Here is a 17,066-nt window from a genome sequence, read left to right on the forward strand (position 1 = left end):
GTTATAATCTAGCTTAATCGAATCTTCAGCATCACCCGAGGTTTCCTTATTCCTAATGTTAGGAATTATACCATTTGGAATACATAATTTTATTTTTTATTTTAGCAGCGTGTATTTTAAGTTCTCTGTAGTAGAGATCAAATAATAATTGTAGGTAGGTTCTTTGACGGCCTATGACGTTCCACGTTACATTTTTGCCAATTGAGAGGCCCCTTACTTTTGATTTGAAAATTTATGATTTTTCACATCCTGTTTTCAATTTAAAGCCGACCAGATTTAACCGGGTTACACATCTTCAGCAAGTGAAAACGCTTACTTAATTTTGATGTTAGTACCAAAGTCTATATATTTCAACTTGAAATTAAATTGTTGAAATATATAGACTTTGTTAGTACTCATGGCTACTAGAGAGTAGGATCTGAAACTAACTTTATATAATCTAATGTATGCAATTAATGTCACGAATTGATCAACGTTTCTTTTGAAGTTTGGATCTTTTATATATCAAGTGGTACTAAAACTGCTGAACCAATGACGTCAATGGACTACATACTATATTTGGATCAAGTAGGCGGACATATGTTATGTGACGTGGTTCACCAAAACCACGAAGGCCACTTTCTTTGTGTCAGAGTCTGATTTGACTTTGAGAACATACAAATTTCGCGATTTTTTAGAAACTTAGGACATATTCTAAATTTTGTTGACACGATTCCGAAGCTTTATTTCTTGGATTCTATAAGTTCACAATATAAATTAAACAAAGCTCCTGGAAAAAATAAGTAAAGCAAGATTTTTTTTACGAAAAGGATGTTTTAAATGCATGTGCAAAAACCATATTCTATTTCCAATTTAATAACATTAAAAAAGAATTGGTATGCCTTAAAATAATAATTTATATACAAACTAAATATGAAAATTAAATAAATATATTTACAAAACAAACAGTTGTAACACTCACGCCACTTCTTCAACGTAAGATATTTCAAACACAAGAGGATCCATACCTAAGGAGCTGGTTTCTTGGAAAAACTCACTCATCTCATTAAAAAACTTAAACTTAAAGCCCTTCTGTCGTGGATTTTTCGATCGTAAATTGTAGGTTCTGATCAGGTTTCGCCATTTCGCCTTAACCTCTTTGCAAGTTACTTGGAATCCGTTCCCGACCATTTCCAGCGTTATTTCGTTCCACAGACGCGGTTTATTTTGCTGGTCCCGATCGGCTATTTCGAATTTTCTTTCGCGGATTATTGAAATCAGCAGACTCGTCGCCTCGTCCGGCCAACGGCATGGAAAATCTACAAACAAAAAAACGAATGGAGTGGTTTTTTTGTCACGGTGTTCTTTGCTCTTTGTGAGTCAGGCTTTTGTTGAACTCTACTGCTCTGACAAGACATATTTTTAAACACATTTGATATATACAGGTGGTGCAGGTAAAAAGCATTAATTTGGATAAGTGATAGAACCATTGGTAAAAAATATTTTTTTCGACACAAATTGCCTAATAAAGAGAGGATGATTTAGGTATACAAGTTTAAAAAAACACTGACTTTTATTAAATCTAAAATCTTAATATATCTGAACACAAAATTAGTTGTTAAATAATTTAGGGGTTGCTACAACTTTATTATTTGAATGTCTCTTTTTATATTGTCTTAGACATTACCATGCAATATTCTTGTCTTTTAGGCAGGGATTTTATAGCGATAGACCAGGAATGTTCTACTTTTCTAAATATATATTATACGCATTCAGAAAATATAAATATAAAGTCCAGTGCAACGATATATTGGAATGGTCACCCGTCAAAACACCAGCATTCCACCTGCCAAACAATGTCATCCACCTTCTATTTACATTGTTTGAGAAGTAAAATGCTGGTGTTTTGACGGGTGACAATTCTAATATATCGTTGCACTGGACTTTACTTAAAAATATTTTAGCCAAAGAAAGAGCATTTCTCTCTCAATAGTTTCACGTAAGAACTTCTTTTTGTACCTCCTGAATTAGAGAAGATTTTGTTAACCAATGTCTAAGAACCATCAAATTTGAAACCTGTATTTCACCATCCATCTTTTGATTCACTATAATTGGACATAATTTACGAACCATTGAAAATATTTTAATTTGTCAACACCAAAATAGGGGGATTTCTAAAGAGGGGTTTGAGGGTATGAACGCGATTAACGATTTGTGAAGTCAAGGCACTTTTGGTTGTGAAATGTTAAAAAAAAATAATTGGAATATTCTTAAAAAACATTAAACCAAACAAATTTTCCCTTTGTGAATAAAAGAAACATATTTTCTTTAATAGTTTCATTTAAGAACATTTCTTTTGTCAACTAAGATCTAAGAACCACCAAATTTGAAACATATGTTGCAACATCAAGATCTTTATTCATTAGCAAACACGACCCACTGAGAATATTTAATATTTACACCAAATTAGAGACATTACAAACGATGGGTCGAAGGGCAAAAGACTTTAGTTTGGGTTATTTTGTGCCAATTTTAACGCCAAAGGGATACTGAATAAATTATATCGTAATTCGTATTTGATATTAACCAATCGCAAATCTAAAGAACATGAGACCAGATAATCATAATTGACTTGACGAATGTTCTAGGAATATTTAACTTTGTTATTTAAATTAAGTTGGAAATTAAAATTTCTTTCTAAAGTACCGATGACGCATTATAGTTATTTGAAAACGCAGAAAATTAAATTTTCTTTGTAATATGTTAAGTACTTTTTTAAAATGATAAACTTTAATTGTTTGATAATTAAGTTTTTAAATAACATTATTACATTGTTTACTAAAATGTTATCATTGTTCCATTTGGAATGAAGTGTCCATTAAGATTTAGGAATAAAACGTAAATCAAAGTATGCCATACAATGAAAATTGTGTGGAGGTGTGAGCTGGATTTACTTAAATAATTAATTTTGGTTTTACCTGGACCACTTTGTATAGGCTGTGTGATGCAGCCTTTACTACTTCTTTTTAAAAATCTGTCATTAACAATCAGGCCCTTGCAACATAAAACCTGTATCACACAAAGATACCTCTGCAGTTTAGATGTCCTAAAACAATTTTAGCAAAAAAAAAATATAAAAAAAATTTGACTCACAAAAAGCAAAAAAAAAATAGGGATTCCCTCAAAACGCCAAGTCAGCCAAAATCTGAAAGTTATTGACAGGAGTTTGCTGGACAACCTGAACAGTCTCCACTTCTTCAATACTACTATTATTATCGCTTTTAGGATATTTTCGCTTTTTATTACCAAAATTAATTGCCTTGCTGCCCTGCACTGAGGCCATGGCCGCTTTTTTCATAACTTCCAATTTCTTCTTTTGGATATCCAGTTCCATTTTCCTCAGTGCCATTTCCTCTTCGTGCCTTTTTTGTCTGGCAGCGTACTCCTCTCTTTTCATGTTTGTATATTCGATAAATTGCCTATCCGTAAAACATATCGGGGGAAATGTAACTGTTGGTGCTCCGTGTGAGCTGGAAGCTCCTGCTTGATTAACCGATTTCGTCAAGGGAAATAAATGCAACTTGGACTTGTTATAATCGTGATCTCCAGCAAACGTTTCTCCACCGAAATAATCTGCCATTTCTTTATAGTAGCGAAACCTCATGTTGTCTTTGTTCCTCATTTTGCAACATTCTTTGTAAGTTCGTATAAGATTTTTCCACTTGTTTTGACATTCTTGTACACTTACGGCTAGACCTTTATTGCACACGTCTTCGTGGATTTGCGTCCAAACTCCCCTTCGATTTGATGTGTTTGCCAATTCGTTTTTGAATTTTTTCATTGTTTCTATTAGTTTTATCGATTGCTGAATGCCCCAACAGTGGTGATTATCTGGAAAGAATAAGAGGATCGTATTAAATTAAATATTTTTAGAACATATATTTTAAGCTAGTACAACAAACATTACGTGAGTGTAAGATGTTTTGTTTGGTATATGGAAAGGAATTACTATCATCAGTTCCTAACTAGCAACGTAATTGAGACTAAATATAAATAAATAAACTTTTATTGCCCAACAGAACAATCAGTTATACAATAATTATAACTATCAATTATTAACAAAGCAAATACAAAAACAGTATTAGGTTCTGAGGTACTAAAAGCTAATCCCTTTAATAATAATTTTATATAAAAAATGGCAAATTAGTTAACAGAAAAAGAATAAAAACTCGAGAAACACACTATGCAGGTAAAGCCCAAAATAGATACGTAGAATATATCGACTGTTTACTACCAATACCTCCTATATGCAAAAGCCAGAATTTTAGAGGAGGAAAAAAAAACGTTTAAAAAATCAATTTAATAATTTTTAAGTGCAAAGTTATTAGAACATTATTGATTAGGAATTTATTTACTTTAAGTGAAACAATTTTTATGTAATTGGTAGGAAAAAAATCGTTTTTAAGGTGCTTTTGTAACATAGGAGTTATTGGCATAGCTTTTATTGAATATAGGAGGACTTAAATAAAATATGGATACAAACCTTAAGTTTTAGTTTAAATTAGGCGTAATTAAACAAATATTAATTAAAAATAATTAGTGCTTTACATATGAATAATTAGTCTTCTTTACATGGCAGAGTATCATAAAAACTGTGACAGTCATCCGGTATCACATTTTTAAGTTCCTGTAAATGTTTATATTTTGATTTTTTTATCGGAATGTTGGATTTGTTAAGCTGTGGATAATTAAGTATTACTTCGGATATTTTCTTAGGCCTTAAGGGTAGTGTTTTGCATTCATCATCAAATAGCAATTTGTATTGAATTGTTCCATCTAATTTGTAATGAATATCCATGACTGTAGGATCGATCATTGGCTTTCCTACCTGGTCGAATATTTGTATACTTCAAAAAAGAAGGTTTTGAATAGTCTTTAAAAAAGTCATACCCTAATTTCACAACTTCGTATGGGAATGGTTTAATTCTTGCTTTTCTGCTGGCTGAAATATAGTCACTTGGCAGGTGAATGTCTCTGTTTTTGAGCTTCCGCTCAATGCAGCTGTGAACGGAGTCACACTCCATTTGAATGTGACCCCCCTTAAGAAATTTTTGAGTTACAGGAATCTTATGGAATAATTAAGCATTGCATTGACCAAGACTTTGTTCCGGTTTTGATAGGTGCAACCGTCTGAATATATAATAACAGGTAACTTTTTGTTGGTGCAGTTTCTGTCTAAATAATCAATAATGCATGAGGTAAACGCAGAAGCTACCAACTCGCAATCATATTCAGTGAACCAATAACATGTACTATGATGGCTAGTAATATCGTACACCGTAAAATTGTATCCACATAATTTAGTCTTGAAAAACACACTGCTTGCTTGAACATTCGGAAATTTTAACCGCCTGGAGGCCCATAGTAAGAACAATGCAGTTTTGTTCCTGAGCTGAAGCTTTTTTATTTTGTTTTTCTGTTCGTGCTCTATCTTTTTTTTGAATGTGAATTAAGTGCTGATCATCACTAATATTCCCAACAGTATGACCGACAAATTACTATCATTGAATTGACAGTAAAATGTTTTGTTTGAAAGGTGTTTTCTATCTGCATTTTTACACGTTTCACAATATAATTGATAAAGCTGGCTTAATGATTTAAAAACAGACTCCAAATAAAGTTTTGAAGAGTTGGCCCTATTGTAATGAGAAGGCAATTTTGGTAACTGGTTAAAAAAATTCTTTAGGAAATCAATATCTATTTGATGAGGGTTGTTTTTCACGTGACTTAAATTTTGTGCTTCCTTGCACTTATGCATAGAATGGATACTATTTTTTTGTCTAGCTCTGCACAGTAAAGGGTCCTAACCCAAGGGTATTCAGAAACATCTTTCTGCAGACTGGATATTTATTATTACTGAAAGTGAGCGTATAATTTAAGGTTTCACTTCTGCGAGAGCTACCGACCTTTGTTTTCCGTCTTGGAACAACCCTGGTAACGTGACTAACTACAAAGATTGTTCTTTGGTCCTAGTTAAGCTCAGTCTAAAATTTATCAAATAAGCACTACCTTTCTTCTTCAGTAAATCTTTTACTCATTCTTTTCTTTGATTTTGCACAAACCGAAGAAGTACAAGTAGGTTTTATGGATCTGGGTGGTCTTATTTCATTTTGTTCCAGTTTTTTTCCTTTTGGTTTTGTATACCCCAAGTATTTCTTCCCTTCCATTCTTAGTTTCTTATTCTGATTTTTCTTTAATTTATTTTGGTCTGCCTTGTGTCTTCTTTTTCTCCCTTCGCTCATGTTTCCGTATTCTGCAATATCTTCCTCGACAATATGTAGTTCATCATTTAGCTGGTTTTCAGTTTGCTTTACAATTCTGTCTTCATTATTAGCATTAGCTGACTGTTCATCAGAAATTAATCTGGGATCAGTATTTAGAAGAACAAGAATTTCATTATTAACATACGAGATCTCGGCATTGTTGTCAGCACCATAATTATTTAGCGTATCTTGGCAATCGAAATTATTACAGTCCTGAAGGAATTCCAGCGAATTTTCTAGTGTAACTAACACAAAATTAGCTTGAGAAGGCGTCAATGGAATAGATTGGTCTTCAAGAGATGCATCTTCTGTCTCTTTTCTTACCATGCGAATAATTTTGTCTTTTCTCGTAGACATTTTGATCTAAAATAAAATACAACAAACTCTAAGTATGCCAATGGATTCTACTAAAAAAGTTGCCTACAGAATGTTTTCAGAATTTTGAACTATCTTGAACAATAAACAAAATTTAAAAATCATATTTTTTTATCAACATTTTTCAATACACCCACATAAAGGACAACTAACTTGATGTCCCTTGTACATCTTTATATTATTAATAATTTATTATTGTTTTTTTTAGTTACAAAAATATTATGGTATCAATAAGAATAATAATTTACCCATATTAGGCTTGCTATGTATCCACAAAACCTCCTAACTGCAGCGAGTATGCAAAATATGGGAATGGAAATAACTCTTATCTGCATACTGCTTTATTTTAGAGGTTTTTGTGAATAAAATATTATGTCTTTTAAACAATTACAACAGAAAATTTAGGTTCTTGGTTAACTAGAATACTTTATAGTAACAAAAATTCCTCGAAAACATTATAAATTTAAATAAAACTTACCAGCTAATTTACGCGTGGTGCTGTCCAACACAATGCGAGATAAGAGGTATTTCTTCCACAATATTTGACTTGTGCAGATTGATGATATTGACAGTTGAAAATACGCGGGAACTTTAAAATATTTATACTTAGGAGGTGTTTCTATTCGATAGATTTAAAAATAAACAATTTAGTCAAGTAAAAATCTTATATTGGGAAAATGTGGTAGATAGGAGGTATTAGTAGTAAACAGTCGATATGGAGAAACAGTTGTTGATAACCGATGTTAAGTGCTTAACATTACATAAAAACGAAGATGTAGAGTCATTTAAAATTGGCGTCAAGGAATCTTTGTTGACAGGCCTACTTGATGCGAACCTCAGGCCAGTGAGAACCCCCGTGGCCCAACAGAACGTCCGGGCCTGTGGATGGTGATCTTGTCGTTTTCTACCAAAATGTTCGGGGCCTGAAAACTAATCTGAAGGATTTCCCTTGATGTGTGCTGCTCAATCAGATTATTACAGTATTTTAGCTTTAACTGAAACCTGGTTGGACTCTGACATTTGTGATTCTGAATTTCTTGACCCCTGCTATGCAACAGACCGAAACAATAAGGAATAGCTCCAAGAATCGCGGCGGCGGTGTATTCATCGCAGTCAAAAGTCATATAAAGTCGCATAGGCTAAGCATTTCCAATCCCTCTATTAAAGAAGTATGGATATCTGTGGAATTAGCTGATTCTCAGGAATAGTATAGTATAGGCTGTGTATACATTCCTCCTTTAAAGGATTTGTCTATTTACAAACTGCACTGTGATACCGTTACCAAAGCTTGTGACCTTTACAATAAAGTGGTAGTAATTGGCGACCATAATCTGCCTAACATCTTGTGGGTTTATAGTGATGATCAGCATGGTCTCCATCCTAGTATTGTATTGCATAAAAGAGAGACCTTGCTATGTTATACAGTAGCCTTTGAAAGTTTGACTCAGTTCAATAGGGTGGTCAATGATCTTTGCTTCTCTGTATTATGATTTTAAACATGCGGATTTCAATCTTGTCAACAATTACTTATTAGATGACAACTGGGAAACCATCATGTCAAATTCTAATTTAGATCTCACTGTTGCTAACTTTTATTTGGTACTGCATGACAGTAGAAAAAAAAAAGAATACTGAGTACTTAGCAGGTCATCGAGTTTATAAGGTCTGATGATGAGAGAAACATGTAACCTTCGTGACATATAAAAGGATGTTTTGAGACCAAGACTTGGAGTTTTTTTTTTTCTCTAGTTACATAGGTCTCTTTGAGATAATGGATGAGTTCTTTCAACTGTATGACTGATTTAATAAGTTTGTACCTAAAAAACGCTTTTTTCCTTCTAAACATTATCCTAAATTGAAAAACATTATAACTCAGAAGAAAATCGCGCATAAATTGTATAAGCGGAGTGGTTCCCCTTCTGCTTATGTAAACTTTAGTGCCTTGAGGTTGAAAGCTAGGAATCTGTCTAAGGAATGTTACAACAGCTATCTTACAAGAGCAGAAAATTCTGTTAATAATGACAGTAAATATTTCTGGAAGTTAATTAATTCTCAGCCCAAAAATGGTAATACCAGGATGTCGTTTCAAATTATCGCCCCATCAGCATTTTATCATCTATCCCTAAACTTTTCGAGCACTGTGTGGAAAATTTTTTATCTAAAGATTTTTAAGAGATAATTGTGATCAGCAGCATGGCTTTATTAAAGGGCGTTCAGTCAAAACAATTTTTGTTTGTTTACCATCTAAGTTTTTAAATCTTTTGGAAAAAGCTGTGAACTCATGCCATTCATACAGATTTCAGTAAGGCATTTGATAAAGTCAATCATACTGTCTTCTTTGATAAACTTGCTAAACTTGTCATTTGCGGCTCTTTATTACAATGGATTAAATCATATTTAACCAACCATGAGCAGCAAGTAAAAATCGGAAGCTGCCTTTCTTCACCATTTCAGGCATCTTCTGGAGTTTTTCAAGGTTCCCATCTTGGATCCCTGCTTTTCACTCATTTTATTAATGATCTTGGAGCTTGGTTTTCCTTTTTTTTTTAATATCAATTCTTACCGAGCCTTGTATCGTCGTCTGATAAGAATCTCTAAGCAAACTTATTACTCCAACCGTTTAAGTGGTTCATCTAACAAATATAAGGAGAGTTGGAAAATTATTAACGATATTCGACACAATTGTGGTAAGCAGTCAAGACAATGCCCTGAAGTCTCTCCCAATGATTTTAACAATTTTTTTTCTAATATTGCTGTACAACTTCAGCAAAATTTGAATCCTTCTGTGGATCCTCTTTCCTTTATGCCAGCCATTCATGTTCCAAATTCCTTCTTCTTTATACCTACAAGCCTAAACGAACTCAAGGATATTCTGTATACTGAAAAAAATAAAAATTCAACTGGAGAAGACAACCTTTCAGCTAAGATTTTTCTCAACCTTCCAGAAACGGCGCTAAAGGCACTAGTTGACGCAATTAACCTTTCTTGGAGCAAGGGGATATTTCCATCTTGCCTAAAATCAGCTAAAGTTACCCAATTCACAAGGGTGGAGCTCTTGATAATTCTTCCAACTTTTGTTCCATCTCTCTCTTGTCTACGCTATCAAAGGTAATTGAAAAACTGGTTAAAAATCGAATATTGTCCTTTTTTTTTTAATCGAATAAGTCCAAAAACATCCTCACCAGACTTCAATTTGGCTTCCGTGAAAATACCAGTACCAATGATGCCATGTTTAATTTTTTTCATGAGCTTTACTCCCAGATAAATGCTGGTGGAGTTTTGGCGGCAGTTTTTTGTGATTTGTCGAAGGCTTTCGATTGTGTCAGCCACAGGATTCTGCTGCGGAAGCTTTATCATTATGGTTTTCGGGGAGTTTCATCTTCATATGGTTTTCGGGGAGTTCCTCAGGGTTCAGTTTTGGGGCCTATACTTTTTCTCCTATACATAAATGATCTTACCAATCTTAATGTACGGGGGAAATTTACTCTATTTGCCGATAATACCACACTTCTTTGGCACAGCCCAGACACAGATACTCTGCGAACTACATTAGCAACTGATCTTCAGGCAGTAAATCTCTGGTTTGAATCAAGCTTGCTGTCACTAAATCCTCAAAAAACCAAATTATTATGTTTTAAATGTGGTCTAGACCACATGCCCTTTTCTAATTCAGTAGTCCAGCAGTTTGATATCAGCCCTTCATATTGACCTTATCTAAAATAAAAACTAATCTTGATAATAATAAATATGTGGTGTATTGTTCTTGGACTTAAGGAGAGCTTTTGAAACTATTGATAGGGACATATTATTGCAAAAATTAAAGCTATCGCTTTGCTGGTATTGTTTATAACTGGTTTGTTGACTATCTAAGTAATCGAAAACAGAGAGTAAGGTTTAATGGAAATGAGTCTACTGAACTAAATAACAATATGGGAGTACCTCAAGGAAGTGTTTTGGGACCTCTTCTATTTATATTGTATATGAATGATATTGGTCTTTTTGTAAATTGTGAATTTATAAACCTTTTTGCTGATGGCACATTTCTGGCATGTAGTGGATACAAGTCTTAACAGAGCAGTAGATAAAATGAATGGGGTATTGTCACAGATATCATTATATTTAAATATTAATAAGTTAAAGTTAAATGTGGCAAAGACTAAAGCAGTAATATTTACATCTAAGTATAAATATCAGAAAATTGTGGATATTAGTCCTCAATTATTAATTAACAATGAACAAATTGAATTTGTAACATGTATGAAATATTTGGGTCTGCAACTTGATAATTTGCTTAACTTTAAAACTCATTGTGATTACATTGAAAAGAAAATTGCAAAAAAAATGTTCTTTTTTAGTAAAATATCAACAAGTCTATCTTATCAATCAATGATTTTTAAATTAATGGTTTATAATACTATCATTCAACCACATTTTGACTTTTGTGCCTCAGTGCAGTATTTGTTTAATATAAACCAGACTAACAGACTTCAGAAGCTTCAGAATCGGGGCATGAGGGTGATATTAAATACACACCGCCTTACACCAATATCCTTTATGCTCAACACTCTAAATTGGTTTTCTGTTGAGAGAAGGTTTTGCTTTCTTTCTATGATTTTTATATATAGGATTGTAAATAATTTAGCGCCACCTTCAAACTGTTCATTACTTTTAATAGAAATGTCCATGATTACCCTACAAGAAATAGTGATGATATTTTTATTCCAATAGCAAATTTTAGAAGTACCATGAATTCTTTGTTTTTTAAGGGTTTTCAAAAATATAATAGTCTTCCTTGAGAAATAAAGGAATCACAATCTCTTGATTGGTTTAAAACTGTTCTAAAGAATTATATGAATAATATAAATTAATTTGGAAATTGGCGAATTAGGGCAATAAACTAATGTGGTTGGTGGAAATTCATTTATTGGTTTGTTTTTCTTTCAAGAGGGTGAAATTGTGCTTATTATTATTTTTTGTTACCTAGTTAAGTTACTTATTTAGTATAGTTTTGTTTTTATGTATATTAGATGTACCTACTTAATAAAGATATATTTCATTTCATACAAAATTTTTGGGTATATTCATTGACAGAGAACTCAGATTTGAAGAGCATATCCTCAGTACTTGCAAAAAGGTGTCTGCAGGTTGTTTTGCAGTCAGAGTGGCTATCCTGGAGCTTGGCATGGAGTTTGGAAGATCCGTATATTTTTCATTATTTGAATCCTACCTTAGGTATGCCATTTGCTTCTGGGGCAATGCAGCTGCCTACCTTCTACAAATGCTGCTTGTTTTACATCTGTGGGGCTAAACCAAGAGATTCCTATCTCCCATTATTTGTTAGGCTGGGCATACACACTGTCTTCTCCCTCTACATTCAGGAAGTGGCCTGCTTACTTTTTGCAAATCGCTTTAAATTTATAACCCCAAATTTAAGATCCTTAACCTGTCAAGTGAACGATCTAAATCTTCCGATCGCCTCCTCCACATTAACTAAAAAATCTATTTTCTACAAGGGAATCAAAATTTTCAATCGTTTACCAGGTGGAATCAGGGAGGCAACATGTATTGGCACTTTTAAACGTAAATTGAAAATACTTTTGACCGAAAAATGTTACTATTCACTGGATGAATACTACGTTGACACATTCTAATTTTCCCTAAGTGTAAGTTTACAGTATTTGAATTTTATTTGATTTGTTTGTATGGTTTGAATTTTTTGCTGTCTTATACCTGAGGAGATAATAATTATGGAATTTAATTTACTTTTTAGGGATGTTTTTTTTTCTGATATTTGTTTTGGAACTCGAGTGTGTATGGGGTGTAGTGGTTAAGTTTAGTGGTAGTAATTTAAGGTAGCTTTGTTTAGAACAATTTTTCTTTGCTAATAACAATAAAGATTGTTTTTTTTTTTACAAAGTACCTTCTGAATATTCCTTTTTGTCAAAAATCATATCTGTTAAATAATCCAATAAGATTTCTGCAACTGTCAACAGGTATGCAGATAGTCTTGATTTCTTTTGCAGTAATTTTAACAAATTTAAGAAATGTGCATATGATGTTATCTTAGTTTAGTTTTCTATTTCTAGATACTTAATAGTTAATATTATATATTATATATACCTCTATTATCTTAGAACGTTTATGTAAACGTTGAAAGTAATAGATAAATAAATAAATTCATAAGTAATTTTGCTCCATTATAGTCTTTGAAATCAAAGGAATAATAAATTCGCGAATCGTCAGAAAACGCCTGCAGCTTACAGTACTTAAGCGAATTTAAAATAACAGTTTAACAATATACAAAAAATTCTAAGTAACTTTTAGAATAGATTTCAAAATTGGTGATAATCAAATCTTGGTTTGGTGGCCTCTTGCCAGCATACGTTAAAATACAAATATGCCTAGCCAATGAGAGCGCTTCGGCATCCGCGAGGGCGTGGTATGCGAACCGCCAAATTCAAAATAGGAAATTTTCAATGTATGTAGAGTTTTTCTATTCATATTTATATTTAATTAGGTTTTTATGATGCGTATATATTTTAGATGAAGAAAAGTGCAATATGCATTAAAAACATTTAATAAAAAGATATTTTAGCTATTATTAGTAAATGGATTATTGATTTTTTTAAATATTTACAGCGTGTGATCAATTATTATTTTAAAAATATTTTATAAATACTTGCCAAATTTGGTTTTTATAGCAAATTATCTCTTTTATTGACGAAATTTGTTAATCATTTGGTATAGCGGTACGTGTAAGCGCAATGTATGAATTATTTAATTATTATTGTTAGTTTAATATTAAAAATGGGGTGATACGAAATTAAATTGGTGTGTAGAGCTGATAAATTAATTGGTTAATAGGTGGATAAATAAAAAAGTTAGAAAATAAAAGGCAATTCAATTTTTTAACAATATATGGTGAACATTTTAAAGTTCTCATTTTTACATATCTCTATGTCATAATTCTAATATGCACCTTAGTAATATAATAATTGTCAATAGTTATTTAAAAGTATATTATTTTAATTATTTTAAATTGTCCACTACCACTATACATTATACTTTAGTGGTTGATATGAAGTATATATATATATGGTTGGAAAAGCTGGATAAAGGGTAAATATGACTAAAAAGTCAAAGTATAAGAACAGAAAACAAAAAAAAACGTAGAAATTATATTTTAACTTTGTTTATTTCAAATAATAAAAAATCTATAAATTTATTCGTTATTTAAATATAATAATTTATGGTACTTTTAATATCAACAACCTCAAAATTAAATGCAAAGAGGCTAAATGTATTAATCTGATATATAGTATGTAGACTCGCACTTCTTTAGCTTATTTATCATCTCTGCTGGTCATGTATATACAGCCTAAACCATTCAAACTTCCATTCAATAGTGACATGAAAAAAATTACTGCTCTGTATACATTTTAATTAATAAATATATACTCACAGGGGATCTTCCCCCTCGTTCCATGTTAATTTTAAGTTAATCCAATTAGCTTTTCTGCACCCTAAAAAATATTAAAAACATAGCAAAGAAAATGTAATAGAAAATGATTAGTTGAATATTAACATTTTTAGTCTTAAAAGATATAAAAATAGTTATACAGAAACCAACACCTATGACGTCTTAAAATTTGTTTTTACAATTTGAAACCTACACCAAATTAAGCCTTACAAAAACTATACCTAGTTATGTATATGACCTCTTACATAAAATTTGTATTTACAATTTGAAACCTGCACCAAAACCTTACAAAAAATATACTTAGTTATATTATACTGATTATAACACAAAATACCATATAAAATACCACATTCTATTTTTGTTAACTTCACAGCTTTACAAACATAAAAAAATCGCTACAATTCAAATATTATCTAGCCATTAAATACACAAAGAAATCTAGCTTATTTTTTATTTGGATAGTACATTTGTTTTTTAATTTTTCTTTTCTTTTCAATGCCCTGAGAATTTTCTTCCTCCATTTCTTTTTTTTTAAATTTGTTGATTACAGCCATAAATCTGGCAAATGCATTTTTATCTAAACTTCTACCATAGCTACAAATTTCTTGCAATGCAATCTTAAAATAAGTATAACCGATGTAATAAAAATGTAACTTATAGGTTACTCAAACTACTTCTCGATTTTCTTCAGTCAATTAGTCAGTCAATTAGTCAATTAATACTTCAATTCCATTGCAGAACTATTGACTTTCATTTTCGAACTCTCCTGAATAAAATAGTTTACATCCTCCTAATAATTGATTTGGCTAGTTGTGGTTGATCAACAAACAAAACATTATCCTCTTCCTCTTCACTCACAGTTGGGGAACCTACAACAAACTCTTCTGCTCAAAAATGGCTACAGCATGTATATGTTTACAAAGTACTGTTTTGACAGAATTTTCTGGACACTCACATCTGTATTTATGAAAACATATTTTACAGATGTTACAGTATCCAGTGCGACATTGCTCATCACATAGTTCATGACAAGACACAACATAGAACTTACCACTTATCGAAACACTTACTACTTTAAATTTTCCATATTGCAAAATGCGAATGCTTCCCCCAGACTTCTCACTTTGCATGCACTATTAAATCCTAAAAGTAAACTCAACAAAACATACTTATGTATGTTTGTTTGATAATGATAACTAAGACTTTGTACAACCTCTGATATCGCTCCTGTTGCAATTGTAAAATATTTGTTCTTCCCCATTCTTAAACTTGTTTCGGGTCTGACAAGCATAATCTACTTCCCTATTATCTTGTGCCCTCCAAGACGTGAATTCTTCAAAATTCCTAAAATTTAAAATTGATTCTTTGACAGTTTTATGGTGAATATCAAGCAAATGTTTGTTTAAACAGTTAAAATATGAAAATGTCTGGATATCATTAGTACACATTGGACATATAATGTGTTTTATTTCTTCCTTCCCAACAAATTCAGGGTGAAACTTTTTCCAATGCCTGTTTCTGGTAGATGTGCTTGAAAATTCCTTATCACAAACTTCACAGATTGCATTTTGTTGACTGCAAAATAAATAATTATTCAAATTAGAGCTAAAAAAATTATATGTATCTTACCTTAGTGATGCCATAATTGTCTAACAGACAGCAACAGATAAGTGCAAATACTGGTTTAAGTGGAAGGAAATTATGCACTAAGAAACACACTGGCAAGTTTATTGAAAGGTAATGAAAATCAAACACTAAATTGTTTGTTTTTGAGCCCAAAACCAGCACAGATATGGATTGTATAGATAATGGAGTAGACACTCAACACTATACACTATGAATTTTCACTCAAATAGTCGCAAAGTTGATATAATTGTTGATAATTAAATCAATTATTAGGAAGCAAGCAAAGCAAATAAAATCTCCAATATAGGTTAAGTTAAACAAAACCAATCCGTTGATTTTCAATTTCCGTAGCTAATCGGCAACTAAATTTGACGTACGAACTTTCACGAAAGGATCAGCAGTGCTGCTCCACTCTCAATTTCTCTGATTGGCTGGGCATATTTGTATTTTAACGTATGCTCCTCTTGCCCCCCCCCACCCAAATAACGTCAAACCCACATGACATAAACTAAAAAGTAAATAAAGAGATGAATATATATGCATATACATATGAGAGAGATGAATGTAAATAAGAATAACCAAGATGGCCGACGTAATCTACCCAAAAAATGAACCAAAATTAATTGACTTTAAATAGTAATTTTGATTTGATAAATCCTACTCGAAGAAACCAATTACCTCCTCGTTTACAATCGGGATCTCTGTCGGCATTTTCAGCATGTAGCAAAGAGGGTTTATTCTCGCCAAGTTCCTGATTTTCTGAGTGATGTTCAACGATCATTATTTCCTGGACCTCACCCTGCTGCTCCAGCAGATCTGCTTCGGTGATCTGCTGCTCTTCCGCCGTAAACTCTTGTCCGTTTTCATCTTCGTATACATATTCGACTTTGGCGTTTTCCATGGTCAGGATTTTCTTTAATTTAGACATTAAAACGGTCTTTATATTAACTATTTAATAATATTTTTGAGGAAAAAAAAACGTCACTTCATCGGTTCACCTTTGTCATCTACTCTCGGTTGACGTTTTACTGACATTAGAAAAGGATGCCACTAAGGTCGTTATTATTCTTAAGCGAGTCAGAGAGAGAGATACCCCAAAAAGGGGCATTTTTGGCAATAGGAAGAAGATTTAAAAAAACATTTTTAAATTTCAATTCAATGTTGAAAGTCATATAATATAACAGAGTCATAAATTAACTTAAATATCAGAGTAAGGATATAAACCCGGTCGTATAGATTCATGATGTAAGAATTCCCCTCGCTTCTGATTGGTCAGGACGGAC

The 17,066-nt window shown here is 32.1% G+C and overlaps 1 protein-coding gene and 1 long non-coding RNA gene across 7 annotated transcripts; both read right to left on the reverse strand.

The window, feature by feature from the left end:
• Positions 1-820: 820 nt before the first annotated feature.
• Positions 821-16,829, reverse strand: LOC126739948 (uncharacterized). 2 transcript variants are annotated; one of them, XM_050445781.1, is made up of 3 exons: positions 16,462-16,829; positions 3,286-3,870; positions 821-1,298 (listed from the first exon to the last, which is right to left on the reverse strand). In XM_050445781.1, exons 1-3 carry the CDS (start codon positions 16,709-16,711, stop codon positions 958-960), a joined length of 1,176 nt encoding a protein of 391 aa, XP_050301738.1. In that variant the 5' UTR covers positions 16,712-16,829; the 3' UTR covers positions 821-957. The 2 variants fall into 2 exon arrangements, with proteins under 2 accessions (XP_050301738.1, XP_050301739.1); XM_050445782.1 differs by having other exon boundaries at positions 3,133-3,870.
• On the reverse strand, positions 13,848-16,430 carry LOC126739952 (uncharacterized). Of its 5 annotated transcripts, none has more exons than XR_007661743.1 (3): positions 15,787-16,430; positions 15,228-15,732; positions 13,848-15,026 (listed from the first exon to the last, which is right to left on the reverse strand). It is a non-coding gene; the product is annotated as an uncharacterized LOC126739952 (long non-coding RNA). The 5 variants fall into 5 exon arrangements; XR_007661744.1 differs by having other exon boundaries at positions 15,209-15,732; XR_007661742.1 differs by having other exon boundaries at positions 13,848-14,774; positions 14,832-15,732.
• Positions 16,830-17,066: the final 237 nt, after the last annotated feature.

This window comes from Anthonomus grandis, chromosome 8 (assembly GCF_022605725.1).
Source record: "Anthonomus grandis grandis chromosome 8, icAntGran1.3, whole genome shotgun sequence".
Lineage (NCBI taxonomy): Eukaryota > Metazoa > Arthropoda > Insecta > Coleoptera > Curculionidae > Anthonomus > Anthonomus grandis.